Source organism: Glycine soja, chromosome 5 (genome assembly GCF_004193775.1).
Source record: "Glycine soja cultivar W05 chromosome 5, ASM419377v2, whole genome shotgun sequence".
NCBI lineage: Eukaryota > Viridiplantae > Streptophyta > Magnoliopsida > Fabales > Fabaceae > Glycine > Glycine soja.
The window spans coordinates 15,568,741-15,592,359 of record NC_041006.1 but is presented as its reverse complement, the minus strand read 5'-3'; the positions used below and the strand labels follow the sequence as shown (position 1 = coordinate 15,592,359).

At 32.2% G+C, this 23,619-nt stretch overlaps 1 protein-coding gene across 1 annotated transcript; it reads right to left on the bottom strand.

The window, feature by feature from the left end:
* Positions 1 to 7,410: 7,410 nt before the first annotated feature.
* LOC114412360 (3-ketodihydrosphingosine reductase-like) lies at positions 7,411 to 10,836 on the bottom strand. Its single transcript, XM_028376213.1, has 5 exons — positions 10,341 to 10,836; positions 9,891 to 10,150; positions 9,394 to 9,487; positions 9,148 to 9,259; positions 7,411 to 7,955 (listed from the first exon to the last, which is right to left on the bottom strand). The coding sequence occupies exons 1-5, from the start codon at positions 10,474 to 10,476 to the stop codon at positions 7,754 to 7,756; spliced, it is 804 nt and encodes a 267-aa protein (XP_028232014.1). The 5' UTR covers positions 10,477 to 10,836; the 3' UTR covers positions 7,411 to 7,753.
* Positions 10,837 to 23,619: the final 12,783 nt, after the last annotated feature.

Below are 23,619 nucleotides of genomic sequence, written 5' to 3'. Positions count from 1 at the left end.
TCAAAGAACAATTGACTTTAGCTTCATGTTTCTTTTTAAGATCAATATGATCTTTAGACAACTTCTTGAAATCCTTTCTAAGGCATTTGTTAGGTTTTAAAAGAATAGAAGAATTGGATAGTAGTTCATGATAAGCTTGTTTTAAGGACTCATGGTTATCGAAATATACCTCTTTTTCTTGTTCTAACTCAGATCCTTTTGTTCATATACCAACCATCAGACACAAGTTGGCTTCCTCATTTTTAGATTGCTCCTTAATTAGCTTATCAACCTTAAGGGTTGTTGGTGTAGTCGTATGTGGTCTCCACTCAGTGGAACCTTCATATGATATTGTAAGAGTATCCCATATTTCTTTAGCACTTTTGATACAGTGCCCCTTTGCATACTCCTTTTTTGATAGTGCATTGATGATGACATTCCTTGCTTTTGACTTCAGTAAGTATCTCTATTTGCTCATCCGTCCATCTCTTTCTTGGAAGCTCTTTGAGGTTGTCATCATCTGGAATGTAGTTTCCATTCTCTACAACCTCCAACATATTACTATGCTAGGATTTAAAGAATGCAAGCATTATTTGTTTCCAGTCATCGAATCTTGTACCATTGAAGAGTGTCGATCTATTCATAGTTTGTCCTATGCTTTCCATCTTCCTTAGGATCAATTTTCCTTTGCTCTTTTTGGAGCTCAACCATTGAAGAGGTTGAGCTTTGATACCAACTGAAATAACAAATATCATACTAAAAGGGGGGTGAATAGTGTGATCAGACCTTTGATGTGGGTTTAGTAAATATGAAAATAGAATTAAAAATATGTTGTTTGTAATTATCGTCCAATCTAGTTTTCACAAGGATTTTCCAATAATAGACTTGTGCATCCAAAAGTTCAAAAATATGATCAAGAGAATATAAGTTATCAACAACTTGTCTTTTCTACTATGCGGTAGCTTATTGAGGAGAGAGAGAGAGTGAAGAGGGGGAGGGGGGGGGGGGGGGGGAGGGAAATAAAGGTTCAATGCTTTTGTGACTCTTTGCTCTACTACTTGTACAATTGATTCTATTGCTAATGATATTCCTTTTGTCTCTTCCTTTATACACTTGAAATTCAAATTAGTGAAATATCATAGCATACATCAAGAGAGAAAATTCAAATATTAGAATGAGTGAATGAACCTCGAGATGCTTTCACGTGTATGGCAACCATATGGACACTAACTAACTGAATATAAAACTTTGTGTAAGTTAGTTATGTCCTTTTGGACTTGTAAGAACAAATAGTACATAGAACCTAGTTTTCACAAACCATTGGATGCTTGTTTAATAAAAGTGCGTTGGACGCTGAGTAAGATAGTTAATAAAAAAAAATTTCATTAGCCTTTGGACGATAATAACTTGTAAAAGCATAAGGATAGAATTTTTTTTCCATATGAGCTTATATCAAGTATGTCATATCTTACTTAACATAAACCATTAGTCTATAAACTATTTATATCTTTGTTATCATCAAAATCATGGGTATTTTGGATCGTCTAGATATGACTTATTGGACCATCTAGATCTATCACATACTGGATTAAAAAAAGTAACCCTTTTGGGAAGACAAATTCCCTAGCCCAGTGTGTTCCTCTAATAACTCCATTCCCATAGAAATTATTTGTTAAGACAAAACACGAATGCATCAAAAAAATGACAAGATATAGCTTAGTACACAATAAGTTATCAAAGTGAAGTCAACATAATAACACATTCTCCTTTGGGCAGAATGCACAAATCAAGGTCACAACTTAGGCCAATACCTCAGATAGGTTAATCCATGAGCACACACTAAGTTTAGAAAATTGTTCCCTTTGGACAAACAAATCTGTTAACCAAGTGCATTTCCCAATAATTCCATCTATTCTTAACTTTTAACCCAGACATATGACAACCCCCTTTAATTGGGTAGACAATCACATGCCTAAAGAAAGGGGAGGTTTGGGCATCAAGAACTTGGAAATTTTTAACAAAGCTTTAGTGGGAAAGTCCCTATGGAGATTTTTATGTGTTGTGGGCTAAGTATGGAGAGATAAGACTTGGAGGGTAAAATATTACAACTAATAGGTTCAAATCACACTGGTGGAAGGATGTCAAAAATAGGCCTTAGCAATGGTCATGTTTGGTCCCTAAATGACCAATCCAACCCAAAAAAGATTGTAACTTTTTAGGGCCCACATTTGACCGTTTTGAACAATTGGGTCTGGCGAGTTCATGTCTTGCGGGTTACAAGTGAGTTTAATTGGTTGGGCCCCTATTAGGTCATACCATTTCTTAAAAAAAAATTGAAGAGGTTTTTGAGCATTTTTTTTGCTAACATTTCTATGTTCATTGAAACAAAATTTAAATTAGGATATCTGAAATTGTTTTTAAAATGGAACAAAAGTTAAAGTTTTATAATTTATTATTTACTATTTTCATACACTTATAAACTATACATTATATAGCAAACATCCTTTTGAATTAAAAAATTGTCCATAACGCTACTTTGGATTTTGTTTTCTCTAATGTCCATACGCTGCTTTGGGCTTGAAATTTGTTCATATATGTCCAAATCTTCAAGTAGAAGATAGTCATTAGATGACTAAAGAGCAAATTGTTCTTTCGCATAAGTGGAAGTCCAATGCTTATGGGGATATCATTATAAATCGGCCGGTCTGGAATTTATACCAGCGAAACTTTCAACCATGTCTTCGAAATTTCCTGCGTGTAAATAACAATGAGCATCAAGCATTATCTAAAACAACAATAATAATAATACAAAAAAGAAAAAGGTTTATACTTTAAGAAAATACATGTAAATCCATAGACTCTCTATCTCTCCTGAGTACCATAGCCAGTACCCTGATGTTACCCTTAATTTCCATCAAGACCCAGAATATTTATGAACTCATGCAAAAGAAAATACCATGCTTGACCATTTCTATTCCAGAAACTTTTGCTGGTTTTAGTTCATTTTGGGTACCAAAAAAATTTGCAACCTATAGTGTTATTTCAATTGTAATCGAATATTTAGATGGGAAAAAAATGTATATCTAATGAAATTTTCCCTGGTATAAATTCCAGAACCGATTTATAAGTGGCTTTTGGATCCTGTTTCAATTCTAAAACAACTACACTGATATGATTTGTAGGGGACGATACATGTAAGGCTGTTATCTATAATTGTTGGTGGTTGTTGCGGTGAGGAATTCTATCGTGCAATAAATGTTTAGTTCAGTTTGACATACTTTGCAGGGAAAAGGAGCACGGTTTAATTTGTTAATGGGTTGGGCGTAGGTCATTCTATATATGAACGATGCCCTAATGCATTATGGTAAGCTGGGGTGGGATATCTTTGTTCATATTTTTCTAAGTAAGTTCTTTTGTAACTTTTCTTTGGAATGATTGACACATCTTGTGCATTTGTTGCCGGAGGTTATATTAATATATTCGTTTTTTACTGTGAAAAAAAGAAGAAGAATGAGTCACACTTGGAGCTTTCATTTAAGCTTACATTAAGAGTTAGCTAGAGGTGTCTAAGCAATATTTTATGTATTGATTTAACTATAATGATCTATTTTGCTAGGTGAGTCGTGAGAGTATTGCTTGTTAGTGGAGAGTGAAGTAGTTCAATAGGTGTGAATATGATAAGTAGGATGTTGAATTGTATATTGGTATAATTTAAAAATTAAGTATCCGTTTGTTAGATTGAATTGTTTTCCATTGAAAAGTCAAATTCAATGGATGTGATCTTGACTGAGGCACAATGTTGGATTTTGTTAATGGTTTAGAAATATGCATGTATTTGTATAACCCAATTATTTGTTAGTAGAGAATAAAAGTGCATAGGTGTGATGTTATATATAATCTCAATTATTTTTACAAAAATAAAAAATGCATAATGAATAAAATATAGGAGGAATGATAAAGAAGAAAGATATCACGACTCGACTACTTTGTTATAAAGACTATATAATCTAGACACTGCCTGAAACGAGCTCCATCACCACCCTTGATTTTTGTACCACTACTTTTTTTGCCTACTCCATCATTAAGTCTGAAGGGAAAGAAATAAATGTTAAATAAATAAAAAATTAACAATAAATTTTATCCAGTAGTTCTTCGAAAGATAAAAATGTAATAAAACACCCTTATATATATAAATAATAATGATAACAAATTTATAAATTTTAAAAAATGTGTGTTTAATGTATTTATTATAAAAAGTTAATAAATGTATCTTATAGTATAATTTGTTGCGTCAAGAAATATAATAATTTATTATTGAATGATATTACACGTATCATATATATATATATATATATATATATATGAATATTTAATTGTTAATTTTTATATCCCTAATTGTGGGTTCTATATATTAATGAAATATTCTATTTTTTCATGAAAGTGATTATATTTATAAGCTATTAATTAAACAAAATATACTCATTGGTTGAATTTGAAAAACAACCATTTTTTTGAAAACCTATAAATCATTTAATGTTATGGATAATCTTAAAATAAAATTAAAATTTATAATAAATTAACTAATGTAATAATTTTTATTGATATTGATAAATTATGTAATTGTTTGTTGTACATAGGATTTTAGGTAGTATTAAAAAAATAAATAACAATGATTATACATTTAAATTAAATTCATAACTTTATATATACATATTTTAATTACTTCAACAATAACACATAAAGCAATAATTAACGGTTGATCTTGCTCATTCTTCCCAAAATAACTACTAACCAGACTAGCTGCTCAAAAAATTGTTAGGAAAAAAAAAGCACAAACACTTACTAATTATGTCCTAAATGTAAGATTCCTTTTAAAAAAAAGTTAATTTCTTTTTACAAGATTCTTTTAAATTTGTGTATTGCATAAATTGATAAGATAAATATTTATTAATTAGGTAGAATGTAATTAAATAGAGAGAGTGAGATGGTAAGTCCCCATAATTTTAAGGGTAATTTTGACAAAATAATATAAATTTAATTTTACTAACTAAATTGATCAATTTTTATAAAAGGCTGAATTAATTAAAAAAAAATATTATATTTAAGACAGAAGTAGTAAAATTTATCTAAATTTCAATGCGAATGGTCTTGTGTTATTTTTTTTTCTTCCGAATGTTAGTACTCTAATTAAATTTACCCTAATTTTCAACGTGGAATACCATGTAAAGAATTTTTTTTAATTGTTATTTTTTTACCAACGACGTGATAGGAAATTTTTTTTATTTGAAATTCTATCATTTAAGTGTGGGTGACTTTTAAATACTTGAATTATTCCCTCAAAAAGAGTTTAAATAAATTAATACTATATTCTTCCTTCAACAGTAATAAAACCATATTTAATAATTAGTGCAAAATATGCACTTTGTGTTTGGACTGAACTTGAAAGTTAATTGTATGTAAAGGTTTTTTTTTGTACGTAGTGATTTGTTTAATAAAAAATATAACTGCAGTTGGTAGTTAAAATAAAATGATATATGATTTCTAATAATTGAATATAAAAATGTAAAATAAAATGATATATTAATTCTTACTTCCTTCAACAGTAATAAAACCATAATTAATAACTAGTGCAAAATATGCACTTTGTGTTTGGATTGAACTTGAAAGTTAATTGTATGTAAAGGTTTTTTTTTGTACCTAGTGATTTGTTTGATAAAAAATATAACTGCAGTTGGTAGTTAAAATAAAATGATATATGATTTCTAATAATTGAATATAAAAATGTAAAATAAAATGGTATAATAATTTCTTTATAATAGTTATAGATTATAAATTAATCCAGTTAGAACCAGTCAGCGGATTAAGAATTGTAATTAATACTACGACTAGATTGATACAAAGAAAACGTGAAAAAAATACTATAGTAGAAAATTAGGTACCAAAATACCTGCCCCGATGGTCTAGACGAGAACTATTATATTATGTTTATCAATGACGTGGCAACGAAACCTTACCCTTCATATTTTATTTTCTACTACAACACTTCTTTCTTGTCAAAATCAAGGATGATTTATTCGTTTAGATCACGTTTATAAATTATTATTTTTTAAAATGGATCTCTCCTAAAAGTCAATTACTGAAACGGATTTGTTTTAACTATAGATTAGGTCAAATCATAAATTTTGCTTGTAAAATTTGTATCACAAACTATTTAATTTTTTTAATTAAAAAGTATCGATGTGTTAATAAACTTACAAATCAAACTTATACTTTAACTTAATTCACGATCACAACAGATTCATGCCAATAATAAATTTTAAAAGACACCATCTCAAAAATAATTTTTAAAAATGACCCAAATGAATCAATCATCCCAAATCAAAACATGAGCAAAGAGGCAAGGCTAGTCTCACAAGTCAACAACTGCATTAATGAGGAATTGTCGTGAGAGTGGCATGACACGTTGCTGTAATCAAACTTTTCTGATACGAGTTGGGGACCTACCTCTTTGTTTGAGCATTGATATGATATGATTCATTCATAGCTTCCCAATCATCATATGGTTGTATGAACTATAAACAAAAGCATCTCCAATCATGCAACACGCATCATCGCACCAACCATTTCATGTGGTGGAACCCTCTTTCTCGTCATCAACCCTATTCCATGTAGCTGTCAGTGCAGCTGCTAGTGCTATATATGCCCCCAACATCTATGACGGCTCCTCCAATAAAAATCATCCCAACTTGCCACATTGCTACCTTTTTGACCCATTTGTATATATATTTTTGGATTAATATGTTATTATTATAAAGTATTTATCAATTTTATCAATAATTAGGTCAGTTAAAAAAATCTAATAGATCATTTTTAATATAAAAAATTAATTACATTTTTTTTCACTTAAAGACCTGAATCTAAAATTTAGTTTAAAAAATCACTGAAACCAGTTCCTTGGTCCCATCAACTATACATAGCTCTTCATTTAGACACTTTTCTTCCATTTCTATTTTTTTTGGAAAATCAAAGAGAAAAGAGAATATATTGCTTTTCCCACTTGCACATATAACAACCAATCAAACAATTATTGTGCATTGATAGTAATCCATACTATTTCAATTCCTCGACATGAATTGATTAACACAAACAAGGTAAATAGCATGAAAATAACAAGACTCAAACTTGAATACTTTTGAAGATTCAAGCATGTATACGTACACATAGTTTTTTGTGTCCAAAAATAGAACACGAATTCCTGCTATTATCCATGCAACCATGTCCCCATCTCACTCCTTCGCTCCCTAAACTTTTTGCACCAATGGGGCCCAAAACCCCCAGTCCCATCCAAAACATACAACTCGGCTCATTACCGACAAATCACTCATTAATCACGAGTTTTGCAAATGCCAAACATATTTTGACAAGAGAGAATAATCCAAATCCAAATTAAATAAATTATACACACAAACGGATGATATTGATATTCATATGATATACTAAAATACATCATTTTCGTTCTCTCTAAAAAGAAAAACAGTGATAATTACGACTTAATTGACCCAAACTAACAACACAACGTATGATATAACACTTTGTACATACACATAGCTTAGCACACCGGCAAGGCCCCAACAGTGTTGATTGGAAACATCATTGAATTCACGGTTGATGCCGTGACATCATGGATGAAGTGATTGAGATTTGACAATAGCGTGAAAAATATATAATTGAGCTGGGGACATTTTTAATTAAATTGAGGTAGGGAGTGAAGTAGCTAGAAGAATCTAGCAGAGGGTGAGCGAAGATCCATCTCCTGGGTCCAAGCGTTTCGGTCCTGAACGTGCAAGTGCCAGAAGGTTTGAGCGAGTGAGTCCGGGTCCATAGTACCCTCACCTCCTCCCACTACTCCACTGCTTTGCTCCCCCAATGAATTTCTCCTCTGCGACGATGATGACGTCGTCGTCAACATTGGTCCTCTGTGCCCCACAGCATGCAAATTCATATCCGTCAATGCCTCAACATCCACTAACACCATTTATTATTTTTAACCAATATTAATGAACAAAGTATTTTTGAAGTTTAATAGGGGTGCTGATGTGAAAGTTTTCTTTTACGTAATGTGAAAGTTGTTATACTATTAACCAATTAATTTTTTTTAAGAAATCATACATTAACTATTAAAATAACTAATAAGTGTATTAGAAATCTCATATTTACTAATGATATAACTAAAATAGTATATATAATTAAGAAGAATTTAAGAAATTATTTGACAATTTAGAATCATTATATGTTTATTATCCCAATCAATCTTATATTTTTTAGTTCACAAAAAAAAAAAATCAACGATCTTAAATATATATATATTAATAATAATAACTAGATGATTCTTATTCATTAATTTCTCAAAGTATTCTTATAATACTTGGGGGACGTTTGGTAAAAAAAGATTTCATGTTTAGAAATGATAATTTCTAAGAATCATGATTATCAAGAATAACTAAATTTGTTTGATTGATCATAAATATTTTTATATAGGTTTCATTTAAAAATAAAATAACATATTCACCATAATTTGTAATTATTTATCTTATTAAATAATTTAATTAGAATAACATGATATTTTTATCACAATTAAACTTATTTTTTAATTCGAGAAACATAAATTTCATCTCTCCTCTGGGAATACTTTTGTGAAAAACTTGGCTAAAAAAATTCCTAGGAGCATTGTTTTCTGAAAATGTTATTTTTTTAAAAATTAAACCAAAGATGAGAAACTAATATTCCTGACTTCAGATTCTTGAGAAACTAAAAATTTTCCTAATACCAAACATTCTCTTAAAGTTAAGTTAGATGCTAAGAAATGTTTTTTTAACATGTCAGGAATATAACATAGGAATGAAAATGTACAAAGGAAAAGAAAACTATCTAATTTCAATACATATTTTATTTATTCTAAAACATTATCTTATTTTTATTTTTTGGTATGCATAATTACGAGTAAAATAGGAAATGGAAGAATTAATATGCAATGTTTCTATAAAACAAGAACAAGAAAAGAGAGAAAAAAATGGTGTATTAATTGGATTGTGGTGTTGAGAAAAAGATCCAAATGAGGATAAGCAAAAGGAAGTATATAAGAGGAACAAATAAACAAAGGAAACGAACCTGGGTGGGCCAATGACACCGTCAATGATAACATGAGCTACGTGCACTCCCTGAGGTTGAAATTCCTTGGCCAAACATTGCGATAGTGCTCTCAAAGCGAATTTCCCACAGCCTGTCTCATCTCCCCCATTGGGTGCAGTGTTCTCATAAATTAAAATTAATTCAACTCAATTTAACAAACCACACCACCACCAACAACAAAATTAATAAAAACACATTCCAAAAGTAAGGATAATTGGTATTTACATAGTTCAGAGTATCCAACAATGCCGTTCAGAGAAGCGGAGCAGCCAGTGAAGAGAATCGTTCCCTTTCCCCTTTCAACCATGCCCGACAGCACCTTAATTATTTCATCAAACAAAAACCATATATCATGATAAAGATTTTAAAGAACGGTCCGCGATCGTGAGTCATAATATCAAGGATTTTAATTATTTGTCACCATAATTGGAATTGTATCAACCTTATTTATATGTGATTTGTTATGATATCAACAAAAACACGATGAAAGTGCAGTGCGATTGCAACCGATATTTAAAACCCCCTTGTTAATAACCAACCTTGGACCTTGGTACTAGCTAGGTACCAGTACAATGGTTGTACTAGTAATTAATTAAGGAAATAGAATGGACTTTTTTTTTTTTATATCTGAAAAAATCGAAGACAAGTGAGAAAGTTTACAACATATCCTGCTCAAGGAAGTGAATTGGATCCCTTTGTAAGAAAATTTAATGGAGCGGTACCTGTTGAGCGCAGTGGAAGGCACCGACGGAAGAAATGGCGAGGGATTTTTCGAAGGAATCAACGCGAAGGTCTTGGAAGGAGGTGGGGTACCAAGGTAATGGCTGGTAAGCATTGTAGACGAGAATTTCCACGAACCCCAGAGAGAGAACTCCTTCAAATGCCTCTCTCACGCTTCTTGAATCGGAACAGTCTATTCTTATAGCAAAAACCTGCGCCTTCTCTTCCCTCGCTATTTCGTCAGCAAATCTTGACAACCTCCCTGTTATATAGTCAATCAATTAATTTGCATCTATCATATATATCGTATCATATGCTAACAGCAAGAAGAATAATAATGATGATAGAAGTATTTTGTTTTATTTGTGTATGATAAGATGGGATGTGAAAAATATTGGCTTGAAGTCAAACCCTTTACATGAATTCTTGGTTTTCGGCTAAGAGATACGTACCCAAGTCACGCGCGAGGATGGCAACTGTGTAGCCTTCGTGAGCGAACTTGCGAGCGATGGAGAGGCCAAGGTTGGGGCCCACACCGACGATGGCTGCAATGCCTCGCGAGGAAGCCGAGCTTGCCATGCTTCGCATCTCTCTCTTTGTTATGTCTATGAGACAATTATGTGTATGGCGAGAAATTAGAAATCCAGAATGAATTAAAGAGGAATTGGGAATTGGAAGCGAAAGCAAGGAGTTATTAGTGGGAAAATGAGAAGTGGTTGGTGGAATATAGAAAGAGGGAGATATTTAAGTAGTGGAGAGGAGAAGATTGGCGTTTTGGAGGAAGGGGGTGAGATGTCTTCGGCATGTCCGAATCATTGCCTCCCTTACAAAAAGCATTCGTTTACCCTCCAGTTCGGCTCCAGCCTCTCCTCAATGAGTACTACTCTCTCTCCCCTCTCTCCTTCTTTCTGTACTTGCTCTCTCAACGTAACATAATTGTACAGTGACTCCATTCCTAACCAGAAATATTATATAGTTGCAAAAATTTTCTACAATAAGAAACAAAAAAGGATAGCAATGTTTGAGTGAAGTTATATCTAAGTTTTACAATAGTTATCAAAGTTCTTCCTAAAATATGGGTAAGTTCTTAATTGAGAATTAGTATGATAGTTTGTGTATATAAAATATCTCGAAAAAAATATTTATTATGAATTACAATAGTTAAAAAAAAATCTTTTATATATATATATATATATATATATATATATATATTTAACGTGGTTGTATATTGAACATTAAAATAACTTTAGAATGAATTGTCTATAAGTATAATTTATTGTTATTTAAATCTTCAAAAATATTAAAATTTCAAAAAGATCCTTAAGCGTGTAATTTTTCTATTACTTTAGTTCTGCCAATAAAATACTTCAATTAAAGTTCACCTTGTATCTAGGTGGCATTATATTTATAGGTGATAGTTTATAAATATGAATGTCATGTACGTAGCAATTTGATGCATACGTGATAGTTGAATGTAAACATGACAGTCCAATTCGGGAACAAAATGATAGTAATTGGATTGTGATGAGAATCCTGAACCTGACTAAATACAGGTTAAAGGCTCAAGTGGAGAAGGACGAAGATCCAAATGGAGAAGGACAAAGGTCCAAGTGGAGAAGGATGAAGGCCCAGGGGCAGATGCACTACCAAGACTATTAATAGTTACTGAAAGCCCATACTAATTTGAAGGTCCATACCAAATATGTTTTATTTTTATTTATAATTTTTATTTATTGTAATTTTAGTCTAAATTGTTTAGAATGTCCATGTTTATTTTTATCTTTTTGTTCATATACACTATATGTATTGATTTTTGATTTTAAAAAAAAAAAATTTTGGGCATTTTGATAAAATTTGGTGAGAGCTTCTCTTTGGATTTCTTATTGAACTAGTCTCAGACTTATCAAGGTAATTCTTGTGGCGTCTATCCTGAATTAGCTTCTCTCTTTGGAAGTGGCGTCATCCAAAACTATGTAACCTATATCAAGCGATTCACTCCTAGTCAGTATCACATCATCTGGTATCAGAGCTTTGGCTCTTGATACAAGTTCTATCCTATCTAATTCTTTTTTTTCTTTGTAATTTGTCTAGGTTCGTGTTTTGTCCTTGTTCTGTTATTTGTTTTCTTGTTTGCGTCTTGTTGCGTTCTTATTTGTGTCTTTGTTTTGTTCTTGTTCTTGTCACACGTTTTTGTTCTTGTTCTTGTTTCTTGTTTCTTTCAGACTTTGTGTAAAAAAAACAAAAAAAAATCTGTTTGAACTTTGTTTCAAGTTAAAAAAATAGTTGCAGAAATTTTGAAAAAAAAAAGAAGAAAAGAAGAAAGAAAAAAAAAAGAAAGAAAGTGGATGTTTGATCTTTGAACACGAAATTGAGGCAGTTAGAGACATTTCTTTGGCAAATCTATTATTCAAATCTTTTTTTATTCTATCTGTTATCTTATCTAGTATCTTATTTGTTATCTTCCTTGTTTATTCTATTTGTTATCCAAATCTGATCTGTTATTTAAATCAAATCAAATCAAATTTTTTATCCAAATCAGATCTGTTATCCAAATCAAATTTGCTATCCAAATCAAGTCTAATCTGTTATCCAAATCAAATCTAAATCCAAATCAAGTCTAATATGTTATCCAAATCAAATATGCTACACAGGCTATGATAATTAAACTGTCTTTCCTGTTATCTACCTTGTGTGTCTAATTTGATTCATCCAGGAACTTAAGAGGGAGTGAGTGGTAAAAGGCAAGAGTGAAAACATCACACAAAAGCCTATATTGAGAGCATCAAACACGAGTGAACTACCATTAAAGAGAGAAACACGTCAGTAGAGTGTGGTGAGGTCCTGAATTTTTTTTTTAAATTACTGCAGAATTGTTTGTTCCTTAATCATGGAAGGAGCTGGTGACAGTGGTGGTGAATATCATCAATTGGACGGATCTTAGCGCTTATTACTGGACGCGATGACTACACAAATGCATCAATTGTTGAATCGTAACAATGAAGAGCTCTACAGACAAATAGAAGGACTAGAGCACCAAATGAACTCAAATGCTGGGAGACCTTATGGTGGGAACAGAAGGGTCAATAATGGATCGAACCGAATAGAAGGGCAGGACAGAATTGAGGGAGTAAAACTCAATGTACCCCCTTTTAAAGGCAGGAGTGACCCAGACGCCTATCTTGACTGGGAGATGAAGATTCAACATGCATTCTCCTACAATGACTATCCTGAAGAGCAGAAGGTGAAGTTAGCAGTAGCTACATTATCAGATTATGCCCTTGTTTGGTGAAAGAAAAATCAAAGAAAGATGAAGCGAGAAGAAGGGTGAGAGATAGATACATGGACTGAGATGAGAAAGGTTATGCGAAAGAGGTATGTTCCAACTAGCTACAGTAAAACCATGCGACAAAAACCCCAGAGGTTGTCCCAAGAAAGTTTGACAGTGGAAGAGTACTACAAAGAGATGGAGATGACACTAGTGAGGGCCAACATTGAAGAGGACACCAAAGCAGTGCATGATGGCTTCACCAACAAGATTTCTTTCCAGCACCATGACCAGAAAATTATTCTTAAACCTCTATCCCTTAGAGAAGTGTGTGATGACCAAATTAGAATGAGAGAAAAGAAAGAACAAGAGAAAGACAATAGTGAGGCACCACAGAGGAATAGAAAAAGGAAGAGTGATACACCTGAGAGATGGACTGATACACAAGAGAGAGAGTGATACTTCTAATCAGTTAACTATTTATGTTTCTCCTAGTGTTCAACCCTTATTGCAGGAATTTAAAGATGTCTTTCCCAAGGAGATTCCCCATGGACTGCCACCTTCAAGAGGCATAGAACATCAAGTTGATCTCTTTTAAGGAGCTTCATTGCCTAACAAGCTAGCTTACAAAATCAATCCCCCAACATAGGGATGCACAGGCCAAAGTTGAGTATGTGAAAAGATTGTATGACCAAGTGAAGGTGCAAATTGCAAAAAAGAATAAAAGCAATGCCAAGCAAGCCAACAAGAACAGGAAGGAAGTGGTACTTGAACCCGATGATGATCCTGGACATTTGAGGGCAAATGCTTTCCAAGAAGGAGGGAATGATGAGAATCCTGAAACTGACCAAACACAGGATAAAGGCCCAAGTGGAGAAGGACAAAGCCCTCGAGTGGAGAAGGATGAAGGCCCAGAGGCAGAGGCACTACCAAGACTATTAATTGTTGCTGAAGGCCTAGATTAATTTGAAGGCCCATACCAAATATGTATAATTTTTATTTATCGTAATTTTGGCCCAAACTATTTAGAAGGTCCATGTCTATTTTTATCTTTTTATTCAGATACACTATATGTATTGGTTTTTGTTTTTAATAAAAAAAACTTTTGGGCATTTTGATAAAATTTGGTGAGATTCTCTCTGGGTTTCTTGTTGAACCAATCTCAGACTTATCAAGGTAATCCTTGTGGTGTCTATCCTGACTTATCTTCCCTCTTTGAAAGTGGCGTCATCCAAAACTATGTAACCTGTATCAAGCGATCCACTCCTAGTTAGGATCACATCATATTGTCACATATCATTCGCGTGTATGCGATTAGCTATCACGTATGTACTACATTGTCACGTGTCATTTATGTGTAATGCATTGTTAACCGTGACTTAGACAAATAACATGTCACATAGGCATAAACATTAACTTTAATGAAAGTTTGTTAACGTTAGGACTAAAATGACAAATAAATTCATTTTCAATGATCTTTTTAAAATTTTAATACTTTTAGGAATCTAAATGATTATTCATGCATAATTTTATGTCAAATCATCTACATAGAGACAGAAGAAAAAGAAAATAAATGAGATGAAAAAATAAAAGAAAAATAACTATAAGCATAAAATAGATGAAGTATTAGTAGAAAGTGTGAAATATTAAAATGTTTTATATAATTAAAAAAGTGAACAAGTTTTTTTATTTGGCGGAAAGTGGACAAGTTAAAAACAATAAAAAACACACATGCCATTTTATTTTTTCTTCATTTTTTAATACGTAATTCATTATATTTATTATTTTTTTTCTTTTCTATTCCTATTCGTCTCATATGGTATGAACACAAGGACCAAATTTTTTTTTCCTCTTTTTATTTAAAGTATTAATTAGGCATCTTTCGTTACTTAGTACAACTATTCTAACTTAATCGGAACATATTATTATAGTGTAATTAAGATAAAAATGTTAGATTATTTAATCTAATTTGACTTCGTCATTATGAAATAACTTTAATGAAAAGATGTCTAATTTAATAGTTATTAGATTAAAAATTATATTAAATTCATTGGAAGTTATTTTTAAGTTATTAAAATAAGTCTCTCTTTTTTCACTTGTTAATTTTGGCATTAAAGGAAAAAGGATTTGAAAAGGGAGGTTATGGAAGTTTTCAAGAAAAAAAAAGATAACTTATCTCTCTCTCTCTCAACACATTTTTAAGCATTTTGTTTTCTCACATATAGAAAAGTGGAGAACACTGAAAAGGCCAAAGACAAGTTCAAAGGATTTTTATACCATCAAAGAGACCAAGTAAAGGAAGTTAGAGAAGGGAGAGATACTAGTAATAATCTAAAGAACATTATGGATCCGGATAGGTGTTCTAAACTTTCTCATAGAAATTACAAAGTATAATAGATGTGAGAATTATGTAATCCAAGATTCTATAATGTATTTTCTTATATGATGAACCCTGATGAGAATGACTATGGCTACAAATGTGAAGTCATTTATACCCAAAACAGACAATGCAAGGGAGCTCATAAAATTGGTCAAAGATTGCTCACAATCTAACATTACTAACAAGTCGATTGTAGGGAACCTATAAAGTGAGTTAACCAACAAGAAATTTGATTGGTCTCAACAAATTCATGATCATGTGACAAAAATGGTTAATCTGGCAGCAAAGTTCAATTCCATGGGAATGCAAGTGAGTGAGTCCTTTTTGGTACAAATTATTTTGAACTCTCTTCCTACTAGATTTGGCCAATTTCAAGTGAACTATAACACTCTTAAGGAAAAATGGGTTTTTCAAGAAATTAAGGTCATGTTATTTTAGGAGGAAAGCTTATTAAAGAAAATGAAGGGCAACTCAATTCATCTCATGACTCATGATGGAACTGTTGGACAAGTGCCCTCAATAACTTAAGGGGGGGGGGGGAGTGAATTAAGTTAAAAAATTTCTCGTTTAATTGACTTCTAAATCCCCTTTTAAATCTATATGATAAGAATATTGAAGACGAAGATGAAAATTATATCAATAGAATCCTTCAAATGTGCAAGATAAATAAAATATGCAAGATAAAGTAATCAACATAGGAAAGAGAAAAATGCAAACTCAATTTATCCTGGTTTCACCACTTCCTATGCTTACATCTAATCCTCAAGAAACTCACTTGAGATTTTCACTAACTTTGTAAAAAATCCTTTTTACAACTTCTGAACACCTGAGGGATCACTTTCCCTTGTGTTCAGGAAACTCACAATTCAAGAGACAAACAACCTCTTGATCTCAATAAGTCTTTAAAGAAAGTACAAATGTTTTTCTTTCTTTTAGAGAAAAAGATAGAAGATGGAGTTCTTAGAAGAATCCTTAATTGATTTGCAAGTGTTTGGCCAATGATTTGTTTTTAAGAGAATAAGACAATATGGCTCTGAAAAAACTCTACAAACTTTCGTAGATAAGTCACATATTTATAGGTCCTTGGTGGTTTTTCAAAAACTTATGAAGGGATGTGACTTTTCAGAGTAACTTTTAAAGTTTCCCCACTGGTAATATCGATTACAACTTTTTGGTAATTGATTACACTGTTATGTAATGAGGAGTCATGACTTTTCAATTTGAATTTTTGTAGTTTCGTTACTGGTAATCAATTACAGACAACTGGTAATTGATTACAACTTTCAAATTTCAAACTTTCTGAAAAAAGCTTTTTAAAATAATTTTGCTTTTGGTAATAGATTACAATGTCTAGTAATCAATTACTAGTGGAAAAATGCCTTTTATAGAAAATGATAAAAATATTTAAAAACCTTTTTATAATCAATTTAAAAACTATGTTTTGAGGCCAAACCTTTGCAATCACTAATAGACTCTTTTAACAAAGATAGACTAAGATTTAGCTTTCTTCTTGATCTTTGTTTTCTTGGTCTTGATTTTGACTTGAAATAAAACTTGTGTTGCTTTTGTCTTGGCATCAACAAAACCTTTATACACATACATTCATATTCTACCCCTTTTTGATGATGACAACCAACTGAAATCATTTACTGACAAATATTTCTTTTGTGAGACGATCACTCCCCCTTAATTTTGCAATCATTGCTTAGCAGAAAATATTTTCAGAAAGGTTTGCAATATATATATATATATATATATATATATATATATATATATATATATATATATATATATATATATATATATATATATATATATATATATATATATATATATATATATACACATATATATATATACCTGGTACCTTACATGATTCTCTCCCCCTTTGGCAACATCAAAAAGACGAAAGCACCAAAATAGAATCAATCATTCACATAATAACCAATCATTCACAGAGGAATCAACCAAGTGCTAAACATACCAAACAGAGTAAGTCCAAAACAATATTTTTAAATGACCAAAGCATTCATAAAAGAAGCAACCAAGTTCGAAACATATCAAGTCTTAAACAGTAGTATGAATGACCAAAGCATCCACTGAAAAACAGCCAAAGAAGAAATAAATAGCAAGTCCAAAACATAAATATAAAGAACCAAATCTGAAATAAACCCAATGCAGAAAGTTTGAAATATCAAGGAAATTAAAGACAGATAATTCTAGAAATCAGAACAAATATGTGATTATAAGTAATCAATATACAATTAAGCAATCAAAAACATTTATGAGTATGAACAATCACAAAAAAAAAAACCATCAAATGCAATTATTATAAACATTCAAAGTAATCAGTCATCATAAACAAGAAAAACAACCATTTCACTCAACCAAAGTAAACAATCATCATAATCAAGCATGGAAAATAAATATCAAACACAATCATTTTACTCAACCAAAGTAAGTAATAATCATATTCGATCATGATAAATAATCAAAGTTAAACATTCATCATAATCAAGCATGATAATTAAACAGTATAAACATCCAATGTGGCTAGGATTCTAAGTTATTTAGGTCTATGAGTCCTAATTCTCTTCTAATAGCAAAGAAATTTTCTTTGAGGGGTGGTTTTGTAAAGATATCAGCTAACTGATTCTTTGTGTCAACAAATTTTAACACACAATCCCCTTTTTGAACATGATCTCTCAAAAAATGATGCCTTATTTCAATATCCTTTGTTCTAGAGTGCAAAATAGGATTTTTAAATAGATTGCACTCATGTTATCTCACCGAATGGGAATATGATCAAGCATTAAGCCATAATCAAAAAGTTGTTGTTTCATCCAGAGTATTTGTGCACAACTACTTCCAGCAGAAATATATTCCGCCTCTACAATGGATAAGGCAACACTATTTTGTTTTTTACTATGCCATGATACTAGAGCAGAACCAAAGAAATGACAAGTGCCACTAGTACTTTTTCTATCAGTTTTGCATCTAGCAAAATCAGAGTCAGAGTATCCTACTAAGTTATAAGAGGAATTCTTAGGATACCATAATCGTCGATTTATAGTGCCTAACAAATATCTCATTATTCTTTTAACGACACTTAGGTGAGATTCTTTGGGATTTGCTTGATATCTTGCACACATACAAACACTAAACATTATATCAGGTCTACTTGTTGATAAATAAAGAAGAGATCCTATCATACCTCAATATTTCTTTATGTCTATTGACTGACCAGTTTCATCTTTATCCAGATAGCAAGCAATGCTCATAGGAGTGACCATGTGTTTAGCATTTTCCATCCTAAACCTGTTAATTAGTTCTTTGCAATATTTTGACTGACTAATAAATATTTCATTCTTTGTTTGCTTTATTTGTAGTCCAAGGAAGAAATTTAACTCACCCATCATGGACATTTCAAATTCATTTTGCATATCATGAGAGAATTCTTTGCATAGAGAATCATTAGTTGACCCAAAGATTATGTCATCAACATATATTTGTACTAAGAGAATATCATGAAATTTTCTTTTGATAAAAGGGTGGTATCAACCTTTCCTCTTGTAAAGCCATTTTCTAAAAGAAATTTGCTCAGATGTTGATACCAAGTCCTAGGGGCTTATTTTAAACCATATAGAGCCTTTTCAATTTAAAGACATGATTGGGCTTTTCTGAGTTTTCAAAACCAGGTGGTTGATCAACATAAACTTCTTCTTGGATGAAACCATTTAAAAAAGAACTTTTAATATCCATTTGATAAAGTTGAAAATCCATTATGGATGGAAAGGCCAATAGCATTCTAATGGCTTCTAATCTGGCTATTGGAACATAGGTTTCCTCATAATCTATTCCATGTTCATCCAATTTGTTTCTGAATACCCATTTAGTTCCTATAATTGGATGATTATTAGGTTTGTCAACTAATTCCCAGACTTTATTTCTTTCAAATTGATTTAACTTTTCTTGCATAGCAATAATCCAGTGTTCATTAATTATGGCTTCATTTAAATTTTTAGGTTCAATTAAGGAAACAAAAGTCATATTATTGCATGCATCTTTGAGAGAGTGTCAAGTTGTTACCCCTTTTGAGATGTCACCAATGATATTATCAAGAGGATGATATCTTGAAGTTCTCCACTCTCTTGGAAGATCTATATTTTTTTTTTTATTTTCATCAATTTGAAAGTCTTCTTCATTACCATTTCCTTTGCCTTTATGCCCTTTCTCATCAATGTGTATGTCTTCTAATGAATTTGCAATATCATCAAGTGTTTCCTTTCTTGGCCTTATAGGGTCAATTTCATCAAAAGCAACATGGATAGATTCTTCAATAATCACAGTTCTTTTGTTATAAATTCTAAAAGCTTTACTATTCAAGGAATAGCCAAGGAATATACCTTTATCAGATTTTGCATCAACTTACCTAAGTTGTCTTTCCCATTGTTTAGCACAAAACACTTACATCCAAAAACATGAGGATGAGAAATGTTCGGTTTTCTTCATTTGTACAATTCATATGGAGTTTTTCTTTAAAATTGGCCTAATTAAAGCTCTATTCATTATAGAGCATGCAGTATTAACAGTTTCAACCCAAAAATATTTAGGAAGATTTGTATCATTAAACAAAGTTATGGCTATTTCTTCTAAAGATCTATTTTTCCTCTCAATTATTCCATTTTGTTGAGGGGTTCTAGGTACAGAAAAATTATGTTCAATGCCATTTTCATCACAAAATGATTCAAAATCCTTATTTTCAAATTCTCCTCCATGATCACTCCTAATAGATGCAATATTGAGATTTTTCTTGTTTTGAATGATTTTAGCAAGTTTCTTAAAAGAATGAAAAACATATTTTTTGTGAGTGAGAAATAATGTCCATGTGAATCTTGAATAATCATCAACTATAACAAGAGCATAGTAATTTCCTCCAAAACTCATAGTTCTAGAGGGACCAAAAAGATCCATATGCAAAAGTTGTAAGGGTTGAGTTGTAGAAACAATATTCTTTGATTTGAAAGAAACCCTTATTTGTTTCCCTTTTTGACATGCATCACACAATCTATCTTTTTCAAATTTGAGTTTTGGTAAACCAATTACTAAATCCTTAGAAATTAGTTTATTTAAATGTTCCATGTTTATATGAGAAATTCTTCTATGCCATAACCAAGAATCATCATCTTTACTAAGAAAACATTGAGCATGATTTGATGTTTTATCTAAATTTATCATGTATACATTATTAGTTCTATAGCCTATATGTTTTATATTTTTATCATGTTTATTTTCAATAACACAATTATGAGAGTCAAATGATACTAGAAAGCCTTTATCACATAACTGACTAACACTTAGTAGACTATGCTTAAGACCATCAACAAGTAAAACATTTTCAATGGAGGTAGATGAATTCGTACCTATTTTTCCGATTCCAAGAATTTTACCTTTGTTGTTGTCTCCATAAGTCACATGTCCACTTTTCTTAGGAGATATATGAGTAAGTTTTGATGCATGTCCCATCATGTGTTTAGAGCATCCACTATCAATGTACCAACTTTTCTTCAAGATATCCTTTGTTGGATCAAGTGACCTCAGAATAATTAAGAAGGGGGGGGGGGGGGGTTGAATTAATTATTAATGTATCTTGACTAATTAAAAATTTAACCTTCTTAATGTTACTAGATTCAACTAGGCTTTTACTACTAAGTAAAGAACAAAAATAGAAACTTAACCAAAAGTAAAAGCGATAATTAAAAGTACACAGCGAAAATTAAAGAGTGTAAGGAAGAAGAAGACAAACACAAGATTTATACTGGTTCGGCCACAAACCGTGCCTACATCCAGTCCCCAAGCAACCTGCGGTTCTTTAGATTTCTTTCAATCTTGTAAAATCCTTTACAAGCCAAAGATCCACAAGGGATGTACCCTCCCTTGTTCTCTTTGAAAAAACCAAGTGGATTTACCCTCCACTTGAACTGATCCACAAGGGATGTACCCTCCCTTGTTCTCTTTGAAAAAACCAAGTGGATGTACCCTCCACTTGAACTGATCCACAAGAGATGTACCCTCTCTTGTTCTCAGTATAACAATCCCCAAGTAGATGTACCCTCTACTTGTACCACAAAGGATGTACCCTCTAATGTGTTGGGACAAAGAATTCTCAGGCGGTTAGTCCTTTGAATCTTTATAAAGGGGAAACAAAAGATATCTCAGGCGGTTAGTCCTTTGAAATCTTTTGCTTAAGGGGAAGGGAAGAATCAAAAGAATTCTCAGGCGGTTAGTCCTTTGAATCTTTTGTAAGGGAGAAGAGAGACACAAAAGAATTTAGGCGGTAGTAGGAGGGAGAAGAGAAGAAACTAAAATGGCGATAGTCCGCACTGGATCAGTAAGAAAGGGGAAGGGAAAAATACATATACAATTGAAAGTTTTATTAGAGAAGAAAGAAAAGCTTACAAAGATTGTTTCCCAGAGCCTCTCCCTCTAACTCTCTCTCTGTTGAAAAGGGTGCCTCACAATATGGTCGATGAGTCCTTTTATAGAATTGAAAAATATTGTAGCTATAGTTCAGGTCATTTTTTACCGAAACTATTTCTACAACACATGTAACAAAGATTTTTTAATCTTCAGCTAAATTAATACCAAAACAGTCATCTTCATTCTGGTAGAAATCTTTTGAAGAGTTCAAAAAGTTGGCGTCTGCTTTCTTTGACGAAGATTCTCCTTCTTGGCTTTGAAGTAATTTTAGAACCTCTTTTAAGTTCTTGGTTAGATGATCGTTAGACTTATATCCTGATAGGAAGGCTGCTAGCTTGGACTTCTGATTGAGAAACAATGAAGTCTCTGAATCAGTTGCTTTAAGGAATTATGGATAAGCTTTGAACCAGATTTTAACCTTTTCTGGATCTCCTTTTGTTGTGTCAAATTGTTCCACCACTTCACAAAACGATGTTCTTTGAGGTTCATTCTCTAGAGAATAAATTTCTTTTCTAATATATATATATATATATATATATATATATATATATATATGATGCAATCTTACCCCCAAGGGCATTAGATAGAAGACTCCAAGAAGATTGGGTCAAAGATGCAGGAGAAGGCCTTAGGGTCCTCATGTGCCCTAGTGTAGATTTTGAGCCCATGGGCTAAGTATGAGCCCACTTATCTTTGTAAATATTAGAATAGATTCTCCTTATTTTGGGTCTTGTATTTTGATGATTTTAGGTTTGTAGGGAACCCTACAAATTAAGGGTACAAGTTAAGGTGGTATAGGCTTTTAGGCTTGTATTTCAGGGCATTTTGAGTAGTCTTTGTAGTAGGGACTTTTTTGTATTTTCGTGTATTTTGGCATGGGGTGAGCTTAGCTATTAGAGGGGTGTGAGTAGCCCCCCCTCTAGCTTCTCAAGGAAGCTTTCTTCCTAGCTTCCCAACGAAGCTACCTTCCTTGCTTCTCAAGAAAGCTTTCCATTGTATTTTCATGTATTTTGGCATGGGGTTGAGCTTAGCTATTGGAGGGGTGTGAGTAGCCCCCTATAGGAGAGAAAAGGAAGGAAAGCCTCAAGAGGCTAACATTAACCTCCCATACTTTCATGGGAAGGACAATGTAGAGGCTTATTTAGATTGGGAAATGAAGGTTGAGCAACTCTTTGCTTGCCATCATACAAGTGAGGAAAGGAAGGTTCCTTTGGCTAACCTTAGCTCCCAAGGGTATGCCCTCTATTGGTGGACTTCCCTTGTTAGGGAAAGAAGGATTCATGGGGATCCTCCAGTAGAGTATTGGAATGACTAGAAAAGTGTCCTCAGGAAGAGACACATCCCCTCCTACTATAAAAAGGAGCTTATGGACAAGCTCCAAAGGCTTAGACAAGGGAGTATGAGTGTTGAAGAGTATAAGCAACAAATGGAACTACTCCTTTTGAGAGATGGGCTTAGGGAGGAGGAAAGAACAAGTATTGCTAGGTTCCTTAGTGGATTTAATATGGAAGTGAGGACCAAGGTTGAGCTCCTTCCATATAGGAACCTAGATGACCTAGTCCAACTTTGCATAAAGGTAGAGCAACAACTTAAAAGGAAGTCCACT